Genomic DNA, 19,441 nt, shown 5'->3' with positions numbered 1-19,441 from the left:
AAAATTGATGCATGAACTATAAAAGGTTGGCCACCCCTGCTCTAACCTGAAGTGCATAACTTTACATTTTGCAACATTAAATTGATAATTATTATCCTTTTCCCACAATGCCAATTTATTTAAAGCATCCTGCAGGATGTCTACATTGCCTTCATTGACTATTGCTTTCCTGTTTTGTATCATCAACAAATAACTGAATATCCCACCTTTAATCTTTCCCTATATTGATATACAAATTAAAGAGTAATGGCCCTAGTACAGAACTCTGAGGTACTCCACTGGTCAACCTCATTATCCTAGATTCCACTTTATCATATACTACTGCTGTTTTGTCTTGATGCAAGAACCATGATCCACTTTGCCATTGCTCCTGGCGTTTTTAGCAGATTTTTTTTCTTTTATACAAACCTCTTTGTAGAATGCATAGTTGACTGCTTGACTCTATGGAATAAATTTGTAATGGCCACACCTCAAAAAAAAAAAAAATTTGATATTTGACCACATGTGACTTTTTTTTTTTTTGTTCAGAAAAGTTCTTTGTTATCCTTTGAGATAACTGAGCCTTCATCTGTAGGTCAGAGTCATAAACCCACATCTTGTCACCTCTGATAAGATGTGGGTTTATAGTGAAACCTCCTGAAGAAATTTGGATCCTGAACAACACAATCTTTGAGCTCCTGACAAACTGCAACTCGATGAACTTCTTGGTCCGGAGTCAAAAAGGCTTTGCACAAACATTACAGCACTCCTCATTTCCAAATCTTTCATCAGAATTTGGTCTCAGGCTCTGAGATTCCTGTTTCACATGCTAGCTCTCAGACAGTAATTAATTGCTTGTTGATGACCTTTTGTGCAAACACAAGCCACCAAATTGTGGTTACAGGATGTTGATCATTGTCCAGAACAAGGGCAATCTTCATTTGAAGCTTGACCTTCTTTAAACCTTTTGAGTGGCTTCAAGTATCATCCACAAAAGTTGTTTTAAGCATGTAATAAGTTTCTATAGCTTTTTTTTTTGCTAAGTTTAATGCAAAACTTAATGCGTGCACACACACACATTGTTAATTCCTAACATCAGGATGCTCAAAAAGAAAAAAATTCATGTTCATTCATCAAAACACTGTGGGTGACTTGATATGACACAATGATTTCAGGTTGTTTTGTCATGTTAACACATCTGTATACCTATCTGCGTTCAAAACAATATGCTAGCATGTTCAGTTTCTTTATAATAATTGTCCGAGAACTTTTTGAATACCTCTTATGCATAACTAGACATTATTATACATAACCTGCAGTATGTCCTTGGGCCCACAACCGTCTCCATTCTGTTTTGTTACCTAAGAGACCAGATTCTGCATTTTTGCTAGATTTCATACTCATGCACATAAATACTTACCTGTACTCCCCAATAGCTTCAGTTTTCCTGATTTTTTTTGAGAAAGCATATAATCATTGAGAGTTTTTGCATACTTAATACAGAATACCTTCTCAAGACACCTAACTCCAAATCTGCTTAATTCTAATCCATCAGTCTTATATAACTCCTTCCTATCAAATTGAGTTCAAAGATCTACATCTGCTCACCATTCCTTCTGCATGATCTACATATTGACTCATTTCAATCACGATCCTCCTCCTTCTCAACTTGACTGTATTACAGTGTGGTAGTAGACTCACAGACTTCACTCTCTTACTTTTCCATGTCATTGAAAATGGTTTCTGATTTTTATTCTCCCACACTTTGCTAGTATTATCCATGCCATGTTATAACTTCTAGAATTCTTTTAATATTGACTTGTCTTCTCCTTCAGCTGCCATGAAACATTATTGGAACATCAGCTTATGGTACTTTTTCTAACAGTTTATGATGGCATTCTGATTCACTGGATGAATCAGTCAGGTGATGTTCAGAAACTAAAATTTCGCTTTTTTGACCCCTCGGAAATATCCAAGGTCTAAACTATTAAAAAAAATGCCTTTGCCAAGTTCTTAGTTGTTTTCATTCCGCTGCTGACATAAAATAATTAACCAATGTTCAGAATTTCACAAGTCACCCATGGCTTTCAGTTATTGAAACTTAATTGCATTCTTCAGTGCTTTCAGTTCTCTGAATAATTGATAAATTCAGAGTGGCTTTATTTTGAGGCATTTGATCCCAACATCAACATTAGACAATCATCCAGTGCATTGTATCTTGGCAAATGAGTTCTTGCTTACCTTTTATAATGTATACTCTAGGGGCATCTTTTCCAGAAGAGACCAGTTTTGTATAAGCTGAACACTTGGGAATGTGAATAATTTTGGATAAGTTCATAATTTCTCTCAAATTTGTTAACCACATCTTTATGCTGATGCTGCCTTTCAGTGTCTTGTAATTGGTTTGATCGATTTTCTATTTTTAAAATTCCTACCTTCTATGATTCTTGTGTAGAGGCTTAAGTGCTGTGAGGACGTTATGTTGGAGGTTTAATGGATTTTTTACAACACTCAAAAAGAATTAAAATAGAATTTAATACTTCCTATATTTCGTCCTAGTCACTAGGACATCTACGGGGATTACAAAGACAATTAATGTAACATGCACACAAAAATTTACAATACTAAGCCCAACCACGTGGGTGACAATAAAGTCCTATCTAGGTGGAGCGCCCTCTAAGGGCAGTAGTAGGTGGCCTGGAATGTAAGGTGGGACCTCTGGTGATGACTGTTTCCCAAATCTTCGGAAGCTTAATGCAACCGTATTTGTTAAGATTTGGTTGGTTTCTGAGAGCTGCTGCTGCTTCTAAGAAAAGTCTCGCTTTCTTGAATTTGCTGTGGTGGAGCATGGTGGTTTTCTTCCATGATACTCTGTGGGTGGTGTCCAAAACATGGTCAGCCAAGCCTGAATGGCCATAGTTGTGTTTAACGATGTACGACTTGTGTTCCTCCAGGCGGATGGATGCTGATCTGCCTGTCTGTCCAAAGTACGCAAGCTTACAGGAACAGGGTACTTTGTAAACTCCAGGCAGAGAGAGAGGAGGGAACTGATCTTTCGTAGAACGGATAAGGGTAGCCAGTTTGCGGTAGGGCTTATATGCTGTGTGTAGGTTATACTTTTTTAGTATCTTGGTTATTTTTCCCGAAGTGCCACGGATGTAGGGTATGGTGATGGCATTTTTAAATTCTTGCTGACGAGAGGGACGGGGAATGGGGGAGGAATTGATTATTTTTTTGATGCTGTGTTCGCTGTAGCCATTGGAGAGGAAAGTTCTGTGTATGTGGTTAAGCTCAGTAGTGAGGGAAGTTCCACTGGAACAAAGATTGTGGGCTCTCTTGGTAAGGGTTTTAATGATGCCATATTGTTGTGAGGGGTGGTGGTGGGAGAGTTTGTGAATGTACAGGGTGTTCGGGATAAATTTGACAGTTTCGTAAGGAAAAAGAAAATCTTCTTTGTATCTATTAAATTTAATGAATTGACAAAAAAACATTACAGGCAGAGTTAATTACAATACTATCAACAAGATTTACTCAAAATAACCACCATTAGCATCGATCACAGCTTCAATTCTGCTTCGGAACCTCGAACAAGCTGATGCTACAGTCTCCCTGGGAAGGGCCGCAAAAACTGTTTTAATTTTATCCATTAACTGGGCTTTTGTATTACTGGAAGTGCGATTGGTGTCTTTTTCAACTGCGCCCCATACAAAATAATCCATGGGGTTAAGGTCTGGGGAGTTTGGAGGCCAAACATTTGGACTGGTGAAGTCGTAGAAATTTTCAGACAACCATTTTTGACTTTTCCCAGAGGTGTGGCAAGGGGCCGAATCCTGCTGCCATACATACGGCCTACCATTGGCTACCCTTGTTATCCAGGGCTTGACTACAGTTAGCAACTCCACGAACAAAGCCCGAATTCCAATGCCAGGGTTCTTCAACACCTGTTCCTGCAGATTTGCGAGGAATTCTGCTGTACGAACGCAATCAGATCGTCTGCTAGGGATCTTTCTTCTTGCTACATCCTCGTAGTCACCATTGCAAGTCTCTAGTTCATGCCTGATTGTTTTTACTGTATTCAGGGAGCATTGGGCAGCAGTCGTAATATCCTTATTTTGATGGCGGGCACGAATCATCATGATACAAGTTATTCTCTTCCATGATTCAGGTGGGTTCCAGCTATCCATCCTTTCTGACATCTTGTATATGAATGAAGAAGGGTCCAAACTTTTAAATGAAGAGAAGTGTGTGTTAATACATGTAACTTACGGAAAAATATAATTAATTATAAATATGTCAAATTTATCCCGAACACCCTGTATCTGCCTGTGTGTGTGGGTTTTCTGTATACAGTGAAGGCAAGTGTATCATTAGGCAGGCACGTGACTAAGGTGTCTAGGAAGGGTAAACAATTGTTCTTTTCCTTTTCCATAGTAAACTGGATTCTTGGATGTAGGCTATTGAGATGACCGAGGAAGGAGTCTAACGTGTCTGGGCCATGGGGCCAAATAGAGAACACATCATCTACATATCTTAGCCAGATAGAAGGTTTGAGTGGGGCTGAGTCGTCTATTTGGCCCCATGGCCCAGATAGACGACTAGGTGAGCAGATGTAGATCTTTGAACTCAATTTGATAGGAAGGAGTTATATAAGACTGATGGATTAGAATTAAGCAGATTTGGAGTTAGGTGTCTTGAGAAGGTATTCTGTATTAAGTATGCAAAAACTCTCAATGATTATATGCTTTCTCAAAAAAAATCAGGAAAACTGAAGCTATTGGGGAGTACAGGTAAGTATTTATGTGCATGAGTATGAAATCTAGCAAAAATGCAGAATCTGGTCTCTTAGGTAACAAAACAGAATGGAGACGGTTGTGGGCCCAAGGACATACTGCAGGCTATGTATAATAATGTCTAGTTATGCATAAGAGGTATTCAAAAAGTTCTCGGACAATTATTATAAAGAAACTGAACATGCTAGCATATTGTTTTGAACGCAGATAGGTATACAGATGTGTTAACATGACAAAACAACCTGAAATCATTGTGTCATATCAAGTCACCCACAGTGTTTTGATGAATGAACATGAATTTTTTTCTTTTTGAGCATCCTGATGTTAGGAATTAACAATGTGTGTGTGTGCACGCATTAAGTTTTGCATTAAACTTAGCAAAAAAAAAGCTATAGAAACTTATTACATGCTTAAAACAACTTTTGTGGATGATACTTGAAGCCACTCAAAAGGTTTAAAGAAGGTCAAGCTTCAAATGAAGATTGCCCTTGTTCTGGACAATGATCAACATCCTGTAACCACAATTTGGTGGCTTGTGTTTGCACAAAAGGTCATCAACAAGCAATTAATTACTGTCTGAGAGCTAGCATGTGAAACAGGAATCTCAGAGCCTGAGACCAAATACCGAGGAAGGAGTCTAACGTGTCTGGGCCATGGGGCCAAATAGAGAACACATCATCTACATATCTTAGCCAGATAGAAGGTTTGAGTGGGGCTGAGTCGTCTATTTGGCCCCATGGCCCAGACACGTTAGACTCCTTCCTCGGTCATCTCAATAGCCTACATCCAAGAATCCAGTTTACTATGGAAAAGGAAAAGAACAATTGTTTACCCTTCCTAGACACCTTAGTCACGCGCCTGCCTAATGATACACTTGCCTTCACTGTTTACAGAAAACCCACACACACAGGCAGATACATTCACAAACTCTCCCACCACTACCCCTCACAACAATATGGCATCATTAAAACCCTTACCAAGAGAGCCCACAATCTTTGTTCCAGTGGAACCGCCCTCACTACTGAGCTTAACCACATACACAGAACTTTCCTCTCCAATGGCTACAGCGAACACAGCATCAAAAAAATAATCAATTCCTCCCCCGTTCCCCATCCCTCTCGTCAACAAGAATTTAAAAATGCCATCACCATACCCTACATCCGTGGCACTTCGGAAAAAATAGCCAAGATACTAAAAAAGTATAACCTACACACAGCATATAAGCCCTACCGCAAACTGGCTACCCTTATCCGTTCTACGAAAGATCAGCTCCCTCCTCTCTCTCTGCCTGGAGTTTACAAAGTACCCTGTTCCTGTAAGCTTGCGTACTTTGGACAGACAGGCAGATCAGCATCCATCCGCCTGGAGGAACACAAGTCGTACATCGTTAAACACAACTATGGCCATTCAGGCTTGGCTGACCATGTTTTGAACACCACCCACAGAGTATTATGGAAGAAAACCACCATGCTCCACCACAGCAAATTCAAGAAAGCGAGACTTTTCTTAGAAGCAGCAGCAGCTCTCAGAAACGAACCAAATCTTAACAAATACGGTTGCATTAAGCTTCCGAAGATTTGGGAAACAGTCATCACCAGAGGTCCCACCTTACATTCCAGGCCACCTACTACTGCCCTTAGAGGGTGCTCCACCTAGATAGGACTTTATTGTCACCCACATGGTTGGGCTTAGTATTGTAAGTTTTTGTGTGCATGTTACATTAATTGTCTTTGTAATCCCCGTAGATGTCCTAGTGACTAGGACGAAATATGGGAAGTATTAAATTCTATTTTAATTCTTTTTGAGTGTTGTAAAAAAGCCATTAAACCTCCAACATAACTACCTTCTATGACTTAATTTAAACTTGCATGTGCAACTTGGATCTTCTTTTTTCAGATCAGAAAATATGACCAGCTCCTTCTCACAAATAATTTCTGCTGACATATCTGTATCTTTTTCATGTCTGTCTGCAAACCGCTTCAGCAGTTTCTTTTCAGGAAGAATAAAATCCTCCTTAGCTTAACTGCTTTTATGCTGCTTTGTTCATGCTATGAAAGTTATAAAAGAAGAAAGAAACACTTTTATTTCTTTATAAATAAAGAAATGCAAATATAAAGAAATATGCAACCTGATGTTTTTTTTAATGTATTTTTTTTTGTTTTAATTTTCACACTTCAGTAAGGATGTAGTCTGTTTTAAAATAAGTTTTGAGATGGTTTATATTCTGTTCAGTAATTTTAAAGTTTTTTATTTGTTACATTTCTTATAGGGAAATTACTTGAAAAACGTTGTAAATCAGTTAATGGAGATTGATTTTATAACAGATATCATGTCGATGGGAGCTGTGAAATTTATGGTAAGTTTCTAGAAAACAGCTGAACCCTGCTGATTTGAATTCATGAGATATTAAATGTGTTTGCATTTTTTTGAGATGCATGCCATTTAGGTCTAAATGTGTTACTTTTGTATCTTTTGGTTAACTTTTATATGAGAGAGGGGAAAACAACTAACCAACTGATGGAATTTTTTATATCACTCGCTGCACATGAGAGGCTGAATGCTCGGCAGGGTCAAAAGAAAAGTTGTATGTTGATGTACTTTTTGAAGCTGGACCATCTTATGGGAAAGGCTGTTCTGCAGGACAGAGGTAGAAGAAATGAATGATGACTGGGAGCAGTAAGTTTATCTGAAATAGGGGGGATGATGAATGCTAGTTCTGCTGAAAAGCACCTATAAAAATATCTGTAGAAAACAATATGAAACTGATCATCTCTAAGACAGTGATTGGAGAAAGTAACTAAGAGAAGGGTTGTCAGTTAGCTGAACTGTCCTTTTCCTGGATCACATGAAGAATTTTTAGGATGATTTTTAGTGCACCACCCCAAATGTGAGAACAGCATTCAAAGGTTGGATTTGGTATTTGTACATCGTCAAAAGCTGGATATTGGCATTTTGAGTAAAAAAGGATACTAAGTTTTTTGCAACTTGACGATGCTATAGAAATGAGGTGTGTGTGTGTGTGTGTGTGTGTGTGTGTGTGTGTGTGTGTGTGTGTGTGTGTGTGTGTGTGTGTGTGTGTGTCAAAAAGGGTTATAGGTACAGAGTCAGAGTGATAATAGAGAACCAATCTTGACTATTATTATCAAAAGTGAGGGGAAAAACCAAAGTATTTTGTGAGAAAAAAGATGAAATTATGTTTTCGAAACATTGCCTTCACTTTATCAAGTGACTTAAGCTTCACAATTAGTGCTCTAAATGCTGATCTCCATATACTATCATTTAATAGAGTGAAGGCAATGTTTTGCTGTATGAGTAGGAATAATAGAGAGTAGTGAGAGAAGATTGTTTATGCATATAAGTAAGAGACAGATGAAATAACAGGGTGCTGAGAAATACCTGACACATACATTAGTAGGAAGATCTGAAGACAAACCCTCCACTATTGCATTCATTGAATGATTTGAGAGAAAACTAATGATACAATTAAAAAAAAAGGTGGAAGGTAGACCATAAGATGGTCATTTGCTGAACAGTCCTTGATGACAGACCCCATCACATGCTTTGGTAATGTTTGAAAGGAACAGTACAAGTGTTCTCCAAACTTTTCATGGTACATATCTAGAGTTAGGAGACAACAGGTGGAAGGCAAGAAGATTTGCTGTGGATCTTGACTAGTGGAATCCATATTGGTGGTCGCTGATTACTTGACAGTTATTTGAGATAATGTTGACTTTAATTTATGACATTATGTGACTCTCACACATGAAAGGTTATAAACTAACCTATAGTACATTTGTACTGTGGGTAAAAAGGTTTTTTTTTATCAATTTTATATATTTTTCTGTATTTTTTTTAAATTTATTTTTAAACCCAGATCCCTTACTCTAGAGCATGAACATAGAACTTTTTCAGCCACTTCAGACCTTCAGTAAGTAGGGTGGTGGTCTCACAACTGGTGGTGAAATTCATCTCCACCTAAAGACCACAAACATTCATGTCCAAGAGCGATTTGAACCTGCATCCTGTTGGTTGGAGAGCAGATATGCTAACCACTTTGACAACCGGATTGATAATTTCTTCTCCATGAGAACACTTAAAGTGAGAGCAATAAGCCAATAGTTTGATTGTAGATACATCTCATTCTCCTTCCCCCCCTTTTTTTTTCCCCTTTGTTGGAATTGACTACATATGGGCTTGCTTCATAGAAGATGAAGATGGAACTCCTATCACGATTAACCAGAAAATAGTTGATAGATGGAAATGTTACGCAACCAAACTTTTTCAAAAGACCCTCAACTGACCGATGATATTTTGGACGGAATTTTGCCAGGAGGTTCGGAGGAAGGAGATTACCCAATATTAAAAGAAGTTATTGCAGCAGTTAGCTCCTCAAAAATAGGGAAATCACCAGGAAGTGATGGTGTCACAGTGGAACTGATATGCGAAGGATACATCATCGTAAACACCTTGCTAAATTTATTCCAGGACATATGGAACACAGAGACTTGGCCCTCTGATTGGCAGACTTCTGTCCTTGTACCTATTCCTAAAAAGAGAAACAGCAATAAATGTAGCAACTATAGAACAATGAGCCTTATTAGTCATCCAAGCAAAATCCTGTTTAAAAATACTATTGTCAAGAATCGAAAAGAAAATAGAAAGCAGACTATCAGATGAACAAGCAGGTTTCCGGAAGTCCAGAAGTACAATTGACCATGTTTTTACAATACACATACTAGGAGAAAAATACATAGAACATAACAAAATAATCTGTCACAACTTTTTAGACCTTCAAAAAGCTTTTGACTCAATATGGCACGAGGCATTATGGAAAATTTTAGAACATTATGGTATTGACAACAAAATCATTAGGATTATTAAATCTCTTTATTCCTCATCTGATATGAGAATTGAAATTAAAAATTACAGCAGTGAACCGTTCCGGGCAGAATGGGAGGGTAAGACAGGGATGCATCTTGTCCCCTATTCTTTTTAATTGTTTTCTGGAATATGTCCTAGATGAAGCTCTTTATGCACTGGAATAGTAGTTGGCAGACTAAGAATAAATAACTTGCGTTTTGCTGATGATATCGATCTTCTGGCAGAAAGTGAAGAAGAATTACAAGGGATAACCAGTCATGTTTTTGGAACATTAAAAAAATATGGATTATACATAAACCTACAAAAAACAAAAACAATGATAACCTCAAAATCAGACATTGAATTTTTAAAGATACAAATTGGCAATAAGCAAATTGAGAATGTAAAGAAGTTCACTTATCTAGGAAGCACGTTGAGTCAAGATGGTCGTTCAAAAACTGACATTAAATACCGAATTGCTAAGGCAACCGTGGCCCTACAGAAGTTAAAACCATTGTGGGGAAATAACAGAATAGCAATCACAACCAGACTAAGACTAATTGACACCTTGGTGAATTCTGTCCTTTTGTATGGTTGTGAGGCCTGGACTTTATTGAAGGAAGATGAGAGGACACTCCTGTCTTTCGAAATGAAAACTTACAGAAGACTTTTGAGAATTCCCTATACTGCTCACGAAACCAATGAAAATGTCCGAAAACTGATTGATTCAATAGATGGGAGAAAAAGGGAAAATATTCTGACAGTCATCAAAAGAAGACAGATGAAATGGTTCAGGTATGTGGAGAGGACTAATGGCATTCCAAAGCAAGCACTAGAAGGAATCATTCCATGATCAAGGGTTAGGGGCCGACCTCGATTAAAATGGACAGATTCCTCCCTTTCTCAATTGACATCAAGAACAAGAGACTGAGACGACTGGAGGAGGCCAGCAAAGAGTATCACCTACCAGCCATGAATGACCTAATGGTTCATTTAGGACTACGGGAGAAGAAGGGCTTGCTTCTATGGTAAATGCTAGTTGAGTATAACAGAATATTAACATCCTTGAGCACAATCAGTGGAATACTATCAACATGGGAATCCTTTTTGGTATCTAGGCTGTTCAAGATGCTTCTTATGTATTTTTGGTAGAATGCCACAGGAGGCATGAAATGCATTGTTTAAGTTATAGTTGGAAGTGATACACCATGGTCATCTATGCAGGAATTGAATGAGAAAAATTATGCTAGGAGGTCTGTTATCTTTAGATGATGTTGCGATAGTTCCATCCGAGTGAGAGAGAGAGTGAGGGAGGAGAGCATGAACATATATGGATAGAAATTGCACCTAATAGCCTTTGCAAGGGACCAGAAAAGGATGGCTCTGCATTTGTGTGTGTGTGTGTGTGCATGAGATGAGTTTTTCATTTATTTCTTTTTTATTGGCTTTGTTAATGATTGTTTGCAGTTCTTTTGGGTTTCAGTTACAGCTGCAAAGCTGGAGTTTTTGTCTAAAGCAACTTACAATATAATATTTATCTCTTGGACTGCCTTTGTACTGTACACTTCTTAGAAAACCATGGTTTGGATATTGGAAAAATTTGGAAAATATGAAGACACTCATTACATTGTGGATAATTTGTTAACATTATTATTATTAATATCTGACCTCTATGGAGTCAGACTCATTGTGGGAGGTATACACTATTGCACACAGTGCTTATCCAACTATGCCCTAAACTGATTCAGTGTCTACATTCACACTCAGGCAAAGCATTCTACTTACTAACCACTCTCCATGCAAAGAACCTTCTGCTCACACCTTCCTTATACACTTTCCAGTGATGGCCTCTTGTTCTACCTCCTCTCCCATTCTATGAAAAATCTCTTCCATGTCAACCTGATAACAACCCCTGACTAGCTTATATCTTTCAGTCATATCCCTTCTCCTCCTGTTCACAAAGCTGTGCAATTTACATTCCCTTAATCTGTTCTCATACTCCACAATCCAAAGACCAACTCACTTTTGTGAATCTTCTCTGGAACCTTTCTAACATATCCTCACATTTTGGCCTATAATTAGTAGCCACATCCTTATCACCACCTTTATTCAGTGGAACAATTTTACCTTCTTTCTACTCCCTTGGAATCTGTGCTGTTGTAAGATTCTTATTAAATAGGCATGCCAATGTTACTGCCAATTCCCTGGAACACTTGGTTAAAATGTGTAGTGATATGTCATCACATCCTGTCATCTTGATAGGATGTGATGACATATCACTATTGACCATATAACCATATCACTATTGACATCATGGTTATTTATTTTCTCAAATGCCTCCTGCTCACTCCCAATTAAGCCATCCTCTCCTATATCCTCTACACTTAAGTTCCTCATGATTCCATTCTGATGAGGATGAAACACCCGTATAAATTGATCACAGAATACCTCAACAATGTCTTCTGCAGCAGTTATCATTCTACCATTTTCATCCATTAATTGATAAATATTTATTTTTTAATTTTCTATTTATTTTTATATAATAAATATATATTATATAAATGTTTAATATTTATTTTTTAATTATAAATATTCATTAATATTTAACATTAACATCCATTAATATCATAATCATTCTTCCTTCTACTTGCCGCATCTCTAAAAAAAAAAACTTTGCCTAAATTCCTAATTTCTGCTCATACTGACTTTTGTTTTCCTTACTGAGTCACTCTCCTGGCTTGTTCTTTATACTCTTTGTGTAACTGATTATTATCATTATTCATTTTATACTGCCTCCAAAGTGTCTTCTTCCAGATTTCATACTTAAACCACGCATTCATCCATTTTACACCTACCTTATTCAACCTTTTGGCTTTCAGAAAATATTCACACATTGATGCTGTTACATATTTCTTTGTCAGTTCCCAAGCATCATTTATTTCCTTTCCGCTCAACTCCTCATTCGACACTAATAGCTCCAAGCTATCTTTTAAGTTTATCATAATCACCAGCTTCCTACTTCCGTAAATATCCTTTCCTCACGGAAGTTTACATTTGGCTAGCCACAATCACCTTAGTGATCATGAAGTGATCACTCTCATAACTGGAGGAAATCACCTTTATCCTCTGATGAAATGAATCAGATCTAAAACTTCCAATCCTCACATGTCCTCCTTTACATCTTTCCTGAGATAGTTATCTCTCAAGAACTCAAGAAATTCATTTTCCTTATTCTCATATGCTTTCTCTTCATTCCAATCTATGCTGCCATAATTAACACAATACCACAATACTTACCCTTCCTTTGTTCACTAATCCAAGTTGTTTATACATTTCATCATCACCCTCCACATTTCCTGGTCTATAACAACATTGCACAAATTATGTCTTCCTGTCTACTTCCACTTTACACCACACTGCCTCATAACCTTTGCCACTGTTTCCTTCTTTCATGTCTACCTTATGTGGACACGATTCCCCTGCTATCATCAGCAGCACTCTCCTCCCTTCTTGTCCTTTCTATCCTCTTGAAAAATACTGTATCCTTCTATTTCTATTCTAATTAGAATATCATCTTCTTCAACCATGTTTCATTTATTCCAATGATTTTGGGCAAATAAACTCAATCAGTGAAACTATTTAATCTCCCTTATTTCTGATACTTCTGGCATTTGCAAAGAAACACAGCAGTTCATTTTAGGTCTATAACTAGTACTATCTGAGCCACTTGTTGGTTGTGAATTCCAACCAACTTGCCCTTTTCCAATCACCTTTATCACAACTTAACACATATCCACTGTCTCAGCTTCCCCATCCACATCGCAATATACTCTATCTCCATACATTCACTGCTACTTTCATCATCCACTCTCCCTGTTCACCTGTGCTCCCCCCCCAATTTCCCTGTTCTTGCATTCCTGTTCTCTCACACTCTATTACTGTTTCCACTGCTAGGCATTTGTCTCTCTTCTATACCACTCTCCTGATCTTTCACTTCATCTCTTGCTTGCATCACACACACACTGTACTTCCATCTAGCAGCAGTTTCCCAATGGCACTCATTCCAAAGCCATTAAAATGCAGTCCATCACATATATATAATTCCATTCTTCCCTCAAACATATGCCATAAACTGTACTCCCTTCTCCTCATAGCTCTGCTAGCATACATACCTCGGCAATACACTGGACAACCTTTCCCACTATACTATTATCTTTCACCCTTCTCAAAAACCTTGATATTCACACTTACATTCTCCTTATGTCCACTTAAATCATTTGTCCTCACAACCATGACCAATTATCTTGTTCATTCTTCCTCCTGGTTAACCTTATGGACTCTCTCATTAACTAATCCTCTAACAATGGAATCGTCATACAATACTATCCTGGAATCACTCATCACCTTTTTTATCCTTTTTTCTTTCAATCTATTCTTTTGAACATTTTCATTGGTTTCCAGTAAATGTCTAATATCACTCCACATATTCCTCGTTTCATTTTCAGTAACTCTTTATCAAATCTTGAATTCCAAAATTTTCACTCTGTCGCACCCATAGTCTCACTACCCCTTGTTCTGCTGCACTTTACTTCCATTTCCTCATTCATACTTATTTTCAGTCCCTTATCACTAACTTTCATTTCTACATTCTTGCATTGTTTTATGCCCCCAATTTCACTAGCTTTCATTCTATTTCTTTCATTTACACTAGCTTTTATTTCTTCAGTCTGTTTCGCATTCATTAACTCGTGGTCTAATAATATATTGCACTTCCTACAAATCCACACTTTCTCTCGTCTCCTATTCACCCTCTTCACAAACACATCTCTCACATTCCACCATGCATACATATTACACTTTCACCATCAAAACATTTTTGAAAATTCTATGTTGTTAATGCTACTTGAGTTGCACCAGTCATTGCCTGCATGGTGGAACTTGTGAGTACTGCCATTGTGTTCTGTTTAAAGAAGTCAATTTCAATTAATAAATCATACAGAAAACAATAACTTATCAAAAATAAACAGTACTACACTAAAATTCAAGCAATATTGCCAATTATTACTCAAAAGAGCACTTATCTTTTCCAGAACTCTTTTCTAACATCACCATATGGTCCTCTAGTGACCAAATATCAGTGGCAAGTTGCAACAAGCATCTGGATATGAAAATATAAATGATAGTTTAACCATGGAAAGGAGTTGTAAAAGTTAGATCATTGCATTTGGCACTGTTTGGCCAAAGGATAACAGATTGTGAATAATTGAAGACAAGGTGTTCTACTAGAGATGAACTTCTGTTTCTGAATTACAGAGTGGAGAGGTCACTTCAGCATTGTACCTGGAAAGAGAACTGGTCAGGAAAAATTCTGGAATGGAAAGGATTGTCGAATATTCTGATTAGTAGATGAAAAGTTTGCTTTAGGTCACTGCTTACAGCAGTGCTTCAGCCTCACTTCCATGTTTATTCTGTGGAATTGGAAAAAGGGAGCCAGTTGGAGTTGTGAACACATTAAAGTTACCAAGGAAAATAACTTCACTGGTTGGATAGTTGGATGATGTTAAATCAGGTTTCAGGGATAAGAAGTCATAGAGCTTAAAATGATTTTCAGAATTGGAGAAGTAGAGACAGCAGATGAATGTTGCATAATTCTTTAATTCTTCTTCTTCTATGGTTCTTAACGCGTCTGTAGGTGCTCATAACTGCCCAAGATAAGTATCTTTTGAATTTTGTAACCATGAATCCAGGATAAGGTAGTTAACCCTATTCCTACAAGTCTACTTTGTATGTAAATTGTGTGTGTGTGTGTTCTCCTGGCTAGTTTACCTGTATGTGGGATGAAAATCTTGAGCTTCTGGGAGGAAAAAATCCACCTCCATATGAGACTGGCTAACTCACCTTCAGTTGAAAAACCCTGATAAACATTCTTTGCATCCTAGATTGGATTTGACCCCAGGTCTTTCCATTCAAAGGGTTTCATCAAAACTGACTGAGCTACAGAAGCTTTGAATTCTGTATAATGTGGCATTGGAAATCTTAAGCCACAAAAGGCAAAAAAAAAAAGAGGAGATCCAAGATTAAGCATCCTCTGGAAGGAATATCACATGTAATCATATGGTGGGAAGGAATTAGAGCATAGTTTGGAGATTTAGGGTCAACTCTAGTCATTGTTGCATCGATTTGGAGTTAGGTTAAAAACAGATTTAAAATGTCTGTAGGTGATGGTGCACATCATTCAAGTCTGTGTTTATGTCAGAGACATTATTGAAGTGGATAAGGAAGAGATTTTTTATAAGTTTTTTTTTTAATTTTGTGAGGAAAGTTTGTATCTGTTTTGAGTTTTACTGTTATGTTAAGAAGTGAAGAGAAAAAGAGCTGGGAGCACATGCAGTGTGAGAAAATAACTATCACCCACATAGATAGTATGTAGTCTCCATGCCATAATGTAGCCTCAGATTGTCTGTAGCACAATTGGAACATTGAGGAATAATTGTATGGGCTATTTTGTCTTGACAAGAGAAATCTTTGTGGGTAAGGTCAGTTGAGGGTTAGTTTGCTGATCTCATACAGAGATAGTAATAATTTTTTCTTCCTAGGAACTTGGGTTTTTCATCCTGTTTATAAGGCAGATCAACCAGAGAACATAAACAATTCACAGACAAAAAATGCTGTTGGTGGTGACAATGTGTGTAGATGAGGATGGAATAGATGGTGGGTTGAATGGATGTATCCTGCTATAATGAGTCATTGGCCTCATTGGAGGTGTGACTTAATATGATAGTAATAATAGTGCATGTGTCTCTTGCCAGGTGTAGATGACAGTGGAATTGTGTGTCAGCTAATCAGGAAACCCCTAAACATGTTTATATCAGGTTTAAGCTTATACTGTGTTGTGGCCAGCCTGTGGAACTGTTTTACAACACTGTACCTTGAAAATGGAGGAGGCTGGCATGAAATTTGGCATGCTCTTAAGGGTACCATTCAAACTGCAGGTTTGAATTTGGGGGGGGGGGAGCAGAATCAGGAATCCCTTCTTTGAGAACCAACCCTAGCATTATCTCTTTTGGCTTTGCTTCCATCATTCAAGGTGGTGCTCCATTATGTAATGAAGGTTATCTACTGTCTAGTAGAAGTAGTTGGCATTTCTTTCAGCAACAGAAATGTCTTTGGCAGAGTGCATACTCGCTAATAGCACCAGTGTCCCCCTTGGGTGGTAATGTGCCACATCTTGAGAAAATAGGATTGACTTGACCAGAAGAGGCTGTTTATTGAATGTCAGAGGCCCATTAGTACTTTATTGTTTACCGGTAGGCATTGTGGCAAAACTGTTTATCAATTATTAAATGTTAATGAAATAAATATTCATTAACACTACTAAAACGTTTATCAAAATTAGTGTGGTCTTCTCTAAAAATAGCATAATTTTTGAAAAGGCACTTTTGCCAGTGTTGCTTAATGTCTAGTATACTATGTTAGTGTGTTATTTCATTGCCATGGAGAAAAAGTACCACTACTTCAGAGAGTTATTTCATTAAATTCACTAAATTTGTCACAGATATTTTGCAGAAGTAACAGAAAGATTGGTAATTGAAATTTCAAATTCGAATAGTTTCAAACTGTCATCATCAAATTCTTCATGTGTGTCCTCACTGGATTACTGCATTAGTACTACACAATACTAATATTACTAACTACTAATGTGCAATTTTCTCCAGATTAGTCTGTTATTAGTCGGGACCACTATTCTCTAATTTTTGCCAGCCCACATATGTACGAAAAACATTTTGTGCACAAGTTTCCAGTCTCAGACTTAATGTATGTGCTAATGCAATGTTTCTTATAATAATGTTACCCTTTTTTCATCTAGCTGTAACATGCAAAATTGCAAGCACTAAATTAATTCACTTAAATTCACTTAGCTGCAAATATCCATCACCATTTGTATGAGTTCAAGTGACTATACTGTCTAGACAGTAGATAGACACTCTAAACAAATATACTACTGAAACTTGCTGACATCAGTAACTGTTCACTAATGTTGCAGGCTAAAAGTAACTAATTAGAGTTGTATTGTTTGAATGGGCTAGAGTAGTGGAGTATTGCAGTGGAGACATTGGAGTAATTACCCAATGTAATTACCCAATTATATAATGAGTATGACTTATCATATAATTAGTTTTTATAGTATTTCAAAAAGTATTAGCTGTAAATTAGAAATTCTGAAAGGAAAAAATTTGTGTGTGTGCAGTACCATGCATGCACACTGGTCATATAAAAAAAAAAAAAAAAAAAAAAAAAAAAACTCCCTCTAAGCTTCTAAGCTGTTCACACACAAGCACACAGCTTAGAGGGAGAATTGGTTGGGACTCCAATAATGCCATAGGATGAGTAGCGGCCCTTTCCCCAGATGCTGTGTTCTAAGAGGTGCTATTTGTAGTTATGAAGGTTTTTTTTTTTTTTTTTTTAATATTATTATTACAGGTGCCAGCTCTGTTCTCTGTCCCAGGTGCCAATTTATCATGCTATGGTGCTGATTGCCAGATCACACTATTTTGGCCTTCTAAGACACTTCTGATAGACACTTCTGTCAGTCTACCTAAATCTTGACCTTCTTTTGGGTCTTTTAGAAAGCCATGAAATACCTGTTTGTTTACCTGTCTCTTACCATTTCTGTTTAAAAGACCACACCACCTTATATTAGGTCTGCTTACATATTCTTGAATGCTAACAGTGTCGAGTTCTTTTTTTAATATCTTCATTTTTCACCCATTATGCAGTTGATGCCATCTGTTTTATATGAGAAATATGTTTTGTCAAGTGTCATCTCCATCTAGGAGGTTAGCTATTATGGATCTCCAATTATTTCTCTCCTGGTCTATTCTTTTGCTCTCTGCATGGTTCAGGGGCTCAGCTAGTGCTTTACATTTTGAACCATGTGTGTTGCTCTTGTCCTTTCTTTCACTTGCCTTCAATTCTTCTCTCTAATAAATCTTTTTGAAGCCTTTCATATCTGACAATATGACACATATATGATATTTTTCTTTTTTGTGTGTTTTTTATTAGTACCCATCATATCCAAAATGTCTTTATTTCTCTTATTCTGAATCCACAAAGTCTTCTATGCTCTTCTATATGTCCACATCTTAAAAGCATCAATTCTTCTACTGTCTTCCTTGTTTTTTCTCCATACTTCTGAGAAAAGAGAAAAGTAGACCAAATAAAGCATTTGAACTACTTTTCTTTGTGGAGCAGAAACATGGGCAATAAACAAGAGAAATGAGAATGGAAAATACCAAGAATAGCGATCAGAACATGACCGCCTTTGCTGCGAGTTGCCCGAGATTGTACTACGTACTAGGACTACTTGCATTAGCTCACGCTAGTAATTATTATTATTATTTGACACCTCCAGGGAGTCCAAAGACTCATCGAGGGAGAGTGTGCCAACAGCATCGAACGATTGGCCTCCCTTCCAACTACTAACCGCGCTCAAACTTACTTAACTGAGCCATTAGTAGCAGAGGCTCTACCAATCGACCAATCGCCGATACTTTTATAGTTTACTATATTCGGCATGAAACCCTCTGATTCCAATCTTTGAGTTTCTTATTCAGTTTTAAAACAATGTGGGATTTAATATCCCCTTAATTTAAATAATGTTTATATTGCCGAAATGAAGCATATTGGCTCTTTATATTTAAGTAACTTAATGGTTGCACCTTTTTGACAACTCGGATAGCAGAGTATATAAGTTATTTTTGCTATACCCTTTGGTATTTATTTGGTCTAGCTACTCACTGATGAAGTCTCAA

At 37.3% G+C, this 19,441-nt stretch overlaps 1 protein-coding gene across 2 annotated transcripts in view; it reads left to right on the top strand.

The window, feature by feature from the left end:
• The window catches only part of LOC150096321 (DNA polymerase beta-like), a 219,894-nt gene that overhangs the window by 152,586 nt on the left and 47,867 nt on the right, over positions 1-19,441 (top strand). Inside the window, exon 10 of one of the 2 annotated variants that reach the window (XM_090408924.1) lies at positions 7,039-7,125. The exons of the other annotated variant lie outside the window; for it this stretch is intronic. Coding sequence (XP_090265050.1) covers positions 7,039-7,125 — 87 coding nt within the window. The remainder of the gene's footprint in view (positions 1-7,038; positions 7,126-19,441) is intronic. 2 annotated transcript variants of the gene reach the window in all.

The sequence above is a fragment of the Typopeltis vanoorti genome, chromosome 19 (genome assembly GCF_054136105.1).
Source record: "Typopeltis vanoorti isolate ZY-2024b chromosome 19, IOZ_Tvanoo_1.0, whole genome shotgun sequence".
Lineage (NCBI taxonomy): Eukaryota > Metazoa > Arthropoda > Arachnida > Uropygi > Thelyphonidae > Typopeltis > Typopeltis vanoorti.
Note: the sequence above shows the minus strand (reverse complement) of the source record. Positions and strands in the feature narration are given on the sequence as shown.